At 41.3% G+C, this 10,000-nt stretch overlaps 1 protein-coding gene across 1 annotated transcript in view; it reads right to left on the reverse strand.

Moving 5' to 3' along the window:
- Positions 1-10,000, reverse strand: part of LOC125042322 (melanopsin-like) — a 208,474-nt gene that overhangs the window by 32,974 nt on the left and 165,500 nt on the right. The window contains exon 3 of the mRNA XM_047637859.1: positions 157-352. Coding sequence (XP_047493815.1) covers positions 157-352 — 196 coding nt within the window. The remainder of the gene's footprint in view (positions 1-156; positions 353-10,000) is intronic.

The following is a 10,000-nucleotide window of genomic DNA, read 5'->3' on the forward strand; positions in this document are numbered from 1 at the left end:
TATATATATATATATATATATATATATATATATATATATATATATATATATAAATATATAAATATATATATATATATATATATATATATATATATATATATATATAATTACACACACACACATATATGAAAAGGAAACCAGCCACCGCAGCCTCACCTGATCCCCGGCCCCTCGATCCCGAAGCCGCCCCAGCCGGCCAGAGGAGGCGCCGTCGTCAGGAACGAGTACACCCACACGCCCATGATGGCTAGGATGGCGCCTCGCTGGGTCAGTTCGGACGTCTTCCAAGGGCGGGAGATCATAAGGTATCGCTCGAAGGCCAATACCATTAAGGTTCCTATGGAGGTGATACCTGTGGAGAAAGAGAGAGAGAGGAGGGTTTAAATCTGTGGTTCGATGCTCTTTTTTTTAATTAATGTAAGAGATGGAGGGAGAGAGTGGGGGGGGGGGGGGGGGGGGGAGAGGGATGAGAGAGAGAGATGCAAGGAGGTATATTCAGATAGATAGATGGAGAAAGAAACAGATAAACTCATACATATTCAAATAAACAAACACACACATAATTAGATAGCGGAAGAGAGACGTGTAGGGGTTATGCAAGACATCTGAGTGGAAGAAGAAAAAAAAGTTGATAATTATTGTTGTATAATCGTCTTAGGATTAGTGTGTAGTTGGTTAGAAATTACGATAATAGTGTAAGGTTGGTTAATAATGCTAATACGACAATGACACAAATAATTAAGATATACACCAATTATCATCAAGACCAATATGTCCAGCAACAATGATATTCAAAAAGAAAACATTTACGACGACAGTATTTAAACGTTAGTATTGCTTAATTATGATTTTTGTCGCACGTGTGTTTGTGTCCGCGCGTCTGCCATCATTCCAGGAATCGAGCAAACTAACTGCTCTTGATGATACAGACATACTCAGCAACACTGACCAGGGCCTTCTACGTTAAAAGCCAAGACTAGTGACTTGCCCTTTGCCAAGGGAATCAAGTCTGTTTGATCAGCACACGGGAGAGAGACAGGGAGGGAGAGAGAGGTAGAGAGAGAGAGAGAGAGGGAGAGAGAAAAAGGGGGAGGTAGAGAAAGAGAGAGAGAGAGACAGGGAGAGAGAGAGAGAGGGAGGGGGGTAGAGAGAGAGAGAAAGGGAGAGAGAGAGAGAAAGAGAGAGAGAGAGAGAGAGAAGGGGGAGGAAAAGGGGGAGAGAGAGAGAAAGTTGAGGTAGAGAAAGAGAGATAGAAAAAGAAGAGAAGAGGAGAGAGAAGAAGAGAGAGAGAAAGAGAGAGAGAGAGAGAGAGAGAGAAGAGAGAGACGGAAAAAAACGAGAAAGGGGAAGTAGAGGAGGCGAGAGAGAAAAGAGAGAGAGGAAGGGGAGAGGGAGAGGAGGGAGAGGGGAGAGTAGATGGGGAAAAGAAGAGAGGGGGTTGGTGGACATGGGGGGGTGGGGAGAGAGGTAGAGAAAGGAGGAGGTAGATATGGAGAAGAAAGAAGAGAGAGAGAGGAGAGAGAGAGAGAGAGAGAAGAGAGAGAGAAGAGAGAGAGTGATAGAGAAGAGAAGAGGCGGGTAAAAGAAAGAGAAATGAGAGAGAAACAGAAAAGAAGAGCGAAGACAGAAGAGAGAGAGGAGAGAGGAAGTAGAGAGAGAGAGAGAGGAGACTCGTTTAGGTACGTCTAGTGGCCATCAGATTTTGATATTCCCCTTTCTTTCTTCTTCCATTTCAGATTGCTATCACTTACTTTGCATTTGAATTTTCACTGCCCGGCCCGGCAGTTTATAATATTATCCCTCTCCTCTTTTATTATTTTATACATTAATTTCAGGTGTAAAAATAAGTGTTTATCTTTTTTTCTACTTTCTTCTGCTTCTTCTCTTCTCTTTCTTTTTCTCTTTCCAGTTCCGCCAATATCCTTCCTTTTTTTATACTTTTTTCTTTTTCTCGTCCATCTTTCCTCTAGTACATTCCAGCTTAACTTGAAAAGATATTACTCATGTTCAGAAGTGCAACAGCTTTTAGTACGCATTGACCTTTCAGGTTAAATATTCCGAGGCTGCAGTGTTGAGTATATTCGGATTCCCTGTAGAAACCACTTGTGCACCTTCTGCAGGAAAGGAAAGCCTCTCTCCGGTTTGCAACCGAAGCTTTCATGGAAAAAAATGGAAATTAGAAGTAGAGATGTCTCACAGAGAGAGAGTGAGCGAGAGAGATAAAGAGGAGATTGTATATATACTCTATATCTTATTGCAAAATCACAATCACTTCTCTCCTCCTCTCTTCTCATTACCTTCCTCTTCTCTTTCAATTCTCTTCTCCAATCCACTCGCGTCAACATCCTCGTCGATGACTCTAAACTCTATCTCATCGTCCTCCATATATCATCATCATCCTAATCAATCTCTCCATCTCGCACTCTCTCTCTCACTATTCCTCTAGCATCTCTCAGTACACTCATTCATCGATCACCTTCACTCTCGACCAGACCTCTCTCATTCTCCACTTTTCTCTCTCTCAATCACTCTCTCATCTACTCTCATCATCTCCTCTCACTCTCCTTCCTCAATCATCAAAAAAACTCTCCTTCACCTCTCAGTCTCCTCCCGTCAGTCTCTCCTCAAAAAGTTCTTCTCATCGTCCCTCTCTTCTCCTCTCTCACTCCGCTTCTTCCTCTCCTCTTACCCCTTCACTCCTCTCTCTTCCTCTTCTCTCTCTCTCACTCTCATCACGTCTTCCTCTTCGCTCTTCCTCTCGTATCTCTTGCTCCTCTTCTACAGTCTCCATCTCCTCCATACTAGAAAGTATCTCATCTCGGAGAATCCCATCCTCTCCTCTCTCTCTCTCTCTCTCTTACTATCTATTGATCCTTATCTTCATCTCTTTCCTTCCCTCCCTCTCTTTCTATCTATCTTCTCTTCTCTCCTTCCGTCTCCTTTCTCTCATCCTCTGCCCCCTCTCTCAATCTCTCTCTCACCTCTCTCTCATCTCTCTCGGTCCTCTCTCTTTAGGCTTACCTATCTCCCTCCCCTCTCTCTCTCTCACTCCGTTCCTCGTATCTCGTTCTCTCTCTCACTCACTCCTCTCCTCTCCTTCACATTCGCTCTCTCTTCCCAACTCTCCACTCGCAGTGCCAAAATTCTCTAATCCTGCTCTCAAATCTCCTTACATCTTCCCGCTATTCTCAACTCATCTCCTTATCAACCTACCTCCATTCCGCCACCTCTTCCTCGCCACTCTCTCATCTCAGGGATATCTCTCCTATCTCCCTCTCCACTCTCACCTCCGGAGACTCTCGTCCAATCCTTAAAATAACCATCCTCATCATACTCCACAAACGTCTAGTCATTCCTCACTCGTCATCCTCACTCGTCTCTCTCTCTAACACTCTCTCATCTCTCTCTCCTCTCAAATCATAAATCAAAATCTCTCCAGAGTTAACTATACAAGAAGGCTAAACAAACAAGAGCTAAATCCTCTGCATAAAAAAAAAGAAATTTTAGCCATCCTCCCCACTTCACGCATCGGAAGCGACTAGCAAGAGAAGGTGAAATTGTCTTTCTTCAGAAATCTATTTTTTTTTCTTTTCCCTATCCTCATCCAAGCAGCGTAAATGAATTCGTCTCCAAGCATCCAAGTCCATTTTCACCGCGCGAGACTTTTGGTTGGTAAGCCGAAAGGTAGCAATAAGTCTGACAAAAAACGTTCGGTCTATGTTCCCCTAATGATTTTTCGGAATTATTAGCTTCCGATGAAAGAGAAAAACATGAGGGGGACATATTCCTGCCATCGCTTGTTTTCCTTCCTTTCCATCTGCTGGTGTAAGTGAGAATCCTTTGCATTCACGCAGGTGCTCGTATGTATAATAATTTTCTTTCTTTATTCAATTGTGTATGTATTTCTTCTCTCTCTCTCTCTCTCTCTCTTTGTGTCTTTCTCATTCTCTCTTTCCGCTCTCTCCGGTCGCTCCATGCCTCTCATCTCCTCCCTCGCCCATCGTCTCATCTCTCTCTCTCACCCTCTCTACCCCTCTCTCCTCATCCTTCTCTCTCAACACCACATCATCCCGCTCACTCATCTCATATTCAACTCATCTCTCTCATCCCATCCTCCGGCTACTCTCTCTTTATGTCTTTCTCGTATACTTCTCCTCACCTTCATCTCTCTCGCTCTCACCGATCACTCCATCTATCTCTCTCTCCTCCCATCTCTCGTCTCCTCTCTCTCTCACTCTCTTATTTATGTCTCTTCTCTACACCTCTCTCCTCTCACCTCTCATCCTCCTAATCTCTCTCTTCTCTCACCGAATCAGTCGCTCATCAGTATTCAGTCTCCACGTCCCTCTCAATCATCTCACTCTCCATAATGACTCCTCCCCTATCACCTCTCCTCCTTCGTCCGTCCCTCTCTCTCTCCCTCCGTCCTCCATCGTCTCTCACTCGCACGATCTCTCTCTGTCTGGGTACTGTCTGTCTCTCTCCCACTCTCTTGCATTCCCTTTCTCCTCTGCTTTTCTCTCGTCTATTCTCTCCATATAATTCTATCTCCTCTCCTTCTCCTCATCTCTTTAACCACAGAAGAAAGGAACTTGCGTCATCACGATTTTTTTTTCCTTGCTGGAAATTGCAGGCTAGGAATTCATGCATAAAGGACTACCATCAGTCATAATATACAGAAAGACTAGTATCTAATTACATTTCGAAGAAGCTTTTTGAAGTGCCCCATAAGAAGACTGAGGCGTGACGTCGGTAGCCGCCACTAATGAAACCATTCGTTTAATCTGAAACTTCTTTTTAAAGGGCGGAGTTTGATTACGTCCACGCCGTTCATATCTGATTTCTTCGGTTGTATGGACCAGTGGTTGCAAAGGGTTGATGCGGAATGGGTTATACTCGATGTAGTTCCGTTCCTTTGAGAAATGCAAAGGTTTAGCTTTTGTTTTAGAGCCGCTCACGATAATCCCCTACAAATCTACTCAATTGTCGTGGAGCGCCTAGGGTAGAGATCTGCCATGCGGTGCCGATTGGTGGTCGTCAATAAAAAGTCAATCGGCCTCCTGTTTCCAATATAGGATTCGTTCCGTCCTGTTGTTACCCTAACTTTTTTATTTTTCTTGTTTCCCTCATTTTGCTTTTTTTCTTGTATTAGTAACGTACCCCTTTTATTTTTTTCCTGGCTATTTGTGTTTCTATGTGCCACATGCAGTGGTAATTTTTAAGCTGTCAGGTGGGTACAGTTTTACACCAAGAGAGAGAGGAGTAGTGAGCACGTCTGCGCGCGCGATCGCGAGCGACGCGAGCGTCGCGGCGCTCCGCTCTGTCTCGCTCTCTCTCGTCTCTCGCTCTGCTCTTCTTATCTCTTCGCTCTCTCTCTCCTAGCGAGACGTCGTTCGCTCTAGCTCTCGCGTCTACCGCGCTGATCTCTTGCCTCCTCGCGAGCCCTCGCTCTCTAGCTCTCTAAGCTCGAGCGCGCTCCATCCCGCCGATCAAACCCCACACACGCCGGACGCAGAAACCCCTCCCTCGTCACCACGACGCTCAGTGCATGCATGCCTGTGCACCCACCATTCACAATCCCTACACAGATGAAACCCACAAAAAACAAACCTCTATACCACATTATGTTATAAACTAACTCGAACTGTATCTAAAATGATTGAGAGAGAGAACACTGTACTTATATTTATCTCTTCCTCACACTATCAATATCTCTATATAAATATATCTATATGGACATATATATACAATAATATCAATACACAATCAGATAAAAATATCAATATATTTATCAATTATCTCAATGATAAGACCAAATATAACTATCTATACAAATACAACATAATATCCAGGGCCGCGATCAGTCCATGGTTATCGACGCACTCAACACCTACCCATGTGGACCCGCAGTTCAATTCCCCGCGCGGGCGGGTCGGTAAAAAATGCCTAGCGGCTCTGACTGCTCGAGCCCGGGAAAACGACATATCGCCATAGAGAAGTCACACGCAGTAGCCAAGAGTGGGATAAATCTAAATATATATAAATATACTATATATATAAATATATATATATATTTAATACTATTATAATGATATCTACACACCCCACACATAACACACACACACACACCCACACACATACACCACACACTCACTCACACACACACACCACCGACACACACAGACACACCCACACGAACACACCACACCACGAGACGCCACACACCACTCAATAGCCAGATAGATCATAGATAGAAGATCGATATAAGATCTGTAACTCCTTTCTGACCGCGTTATTAATAAAAACTTTAAAAACAGTGTCAGACTTTTACAAATTTTCATTACGACCATGTTGCATTTATACAATTCTAGGTATCCAGACAGTATTATCAGATTACCTTTCCCCATCCATATATCGCCAATATGACTGTAATCTACATTTTTCTCTTCTCTCTCTCTCATGTCCTTCTTCTTCCCCCTCCCCCTACGTTCTCTTCCTCAACCCTCCCACCCCTTTCTACTTCTCTTCTCGTCCTCTCTACGAATCATCTCTCCACTCTTAATCCAATCGACTCATTCTCTTTCTCTCACTCCTCTCTCCTCCGGCGGCCCAATCTCTTACTCTCTCCCATCTGCGTCTCTCCGTTTCTATCAGTGCACAATATTGCAATGTACTCCAGCCTCGCAATTTTTCGTGTTATAACGATATGCAGTTATTAGACGCCATTAAGCCATAAAATAAAGAGTTATTATGCACATTTTCCAAGAGATTGCTCGTTTTGTGCAATCTCGCCCATTAAACATGGCTCGTAAAGAAGAGTTATTAGAGGTTTTAACTCACCTGGTGCAGAAGGAAAAGGCGAAGTTTTCGTTATTACTTTTATGAATATGATATAAAATGTGCATGCTATCTACATATAAATGTATGTATGTGTTTACATTTATTTGATCTACACTCACACACACTCACACTTACTTATATAAACAAGTGTGTGTTTAGAAGCAACATTTTCAGGTTATATTTTTTCACTCTCTTTCTTCTTATTATTCTCAGGTACACTCATATACAAACACTCCCATTCAAACATATACGCACACATGTACACACACATCCACACATACAAGCATTTATATGCAAAAACACAAATACAAACGAGTGCACATACACACATACACACACTCTCACAGCGACACATACAATAACATAAAGGGACTCTGAAAGACACACAAACAAGCCCACACACACACACACACACACACACACACACACACACACACACACACATACACACAAGCACACACACATACACACAAGCACACACACACACATACACACACACATACACACATACACACAAGCACACACACATACACACAAACACACACACACACACACATACACACAAGCACACACACACACACACATACACACAAGCACACACACACACACACACATACACACAAGCACACACACACACACACACACACACATACACACAAGCACACACACACACACACATACACACAAGCACACACACACACACACATACACACAAGCACACACACACACATGCAGAATCAAGTACACACAAAGATGTACACGCACGTGTCATTCTCTCTCCAGCGGGAGTTCGATCGCAGTTATCGAAGAAGGGAATCTTCTTTAGATAAAAAATCCTTCGTGATTAATTAAACCTATCCCTAATTAGGTGAGCAGTCAGGTTCAAAATACGTACCATTGATATTTTGTATGACGAAGAGTCGCTCCGTCACGCACGAAAACCCACACCCAGACAGAGAGAGAAAGTGGGTGGGGCAGGAGGAGAGAGAGAAAGGAAGGAAAGAAAAAAGAGAAAGAGACGGAGGAAGGAGAAAGAAAAGAAATAGAGAGAAGGGGGGGGGGATAGAGTGGGAGAATAATGCAAATGATGTGAATTTCTTCTGGCTTCAGGCAGGTCATCCCGCAAGATTTCGGGTCGTCTGTTCCCCTGACGTTACGAATCTGTATAGAAAATCTACGGACGGTTTTGCTGTTTCTTGTGTTTATATATATATATATATATATATATATATATATATATATATATATATATATATATATATATATATATATATATATAAGAATAATCTTATTTTTGATATCCTCTGACTTACCTCTCCCACTGGTCCGTGATCTACATTTATATTTCTATACGTATGCTTCTATACACTACTTACCTAATGTTCTATACTTACCTTGTTTTATCCTTACCTTTTTGCCTTCGACTAATTCACCTTAGCTTTGTTTTTCACTCGTTTTTCTCTTCTCTTTCTTCCCTGATTTCCCTCCGGATCCCTTCTTTCACTTTTCCGTACTTTCCTGCCATTCATTTCTTTTATGTGCCCATTTTTTATTAGTTGTATTATTATTTTAATCCTACGTATTTTTAAGCTAATTTCAATCTCACCATACACTATATAATATATTAAATAAATTGTATTATGGGCAAAATATTAATAAGCACAGGAAGCTACCAGTATTAAAGATCAAGCCAGGTCGGATTATTAGCTGGCTGACTGGTGCTTCTCGTGCTGTGGCGAGGTGCCTCTGTTAACCAAGTAAGTGTGTGTTGTCACGTATGTTGGTTGTGTTCGAAAGATTTTTGCGTAATAACTTTTTAGTATGGATGTTCTTTTTATATTGCCTCTTTAGTCAGCCATTGATGTTATTTTATTGTTCTTTTTATTGTGACTACGGGACCACTTTCAGATCATCTGAGAGTCATCACCAAAATACGCCTAACCCACAGGGCCATTACCTGTATTTGGGTAACAACACATCTCGAACTTTAATAATCCACTGCAGCCAGTTCTTACATTTTGAATAGTAAAGAAATGCTTAAGGATATTGTTTTTTCTAATATATATATATATATATATATATATATATATATATATATATAATGTATGTATATATATATATATATATATATATATATATATATATCTTTAACAGCTATTCATTCCACTGCAGGAATAGGCCTCTCTCAATTCACTATTGAGAGGTTATATGGCAGTCTCACCCTTGCCTGATTGGATGCCCTTCCTAATCAACCGCGGTTCGGCGCGTTAACACTTGTGCCACGGCGGCGACTTTCCCTACGACACCTGCGTTTGACTTCTCAAGGCGATATGTCCTTTTTTACGTTTTTTACGACCGCCGCGACGGGGAATTGAACTCGGGACCACGAGGGTCGGAGCCCAGTGCTCTAACCATTGGACCATCGCGGCAGTCATATATATATATATATATATATATATATACATATATATACATACACACACAAACACACACACACACACACACACACACACACACACACACACACATATATATATATATATATATATATATATATATATATATATATATATACATACACACACACACACACACACACACACACACACACATATATATATATATATATATATATATATATATATATATATATATATATATATGTAAATATTCATATACATACACACACACACACACACACACATATATATATATATATATATATATATATATATATATATATATATATATGTGTGTGTGTGTGTGTGTGTGTGTGTGTGTGTGTGTGTGTGTGTGTATGTATGTATGTATGTATATGTATATGTGTATATGTATATATATATATATATATATATATATATATATATATATATAAGCACATTAACTTACTGAAACCTATTATAAGATGAGAACATAATTCACATCCTCATACAGAGCACAACATCCAGCCTAGCAGCTGTTTCGTATACCCAGCGTCCAGAATGATAAGGCAACCTGACCTCTGTTAATGGCAATCTCATTAGGCACACGTAAATTCGTGTCAAACAGGAAATACTGTGTTACTGAATGCATGGACCCACTCTACTAATTCATGCATCTGGGAGGATCTGCTCTCATAGTAAATAGCATTATTGTTAACACGAAGATGGTGGGTTGAAAT

This window comes from Penaeus chinensis, chromosome 32 (assembly GCF_019202785.1).
Source record: "Penaeus chinensis breed Huanghai No. 1 chromosome 32, ASM1920278v2, whole genome shotgun sequence".
NCBI lineage: Eukaryota > Metazoa > Arthropoda > Malacostraca > Decapoda > Penaeidae > Penaeus > Penaeus chinensis.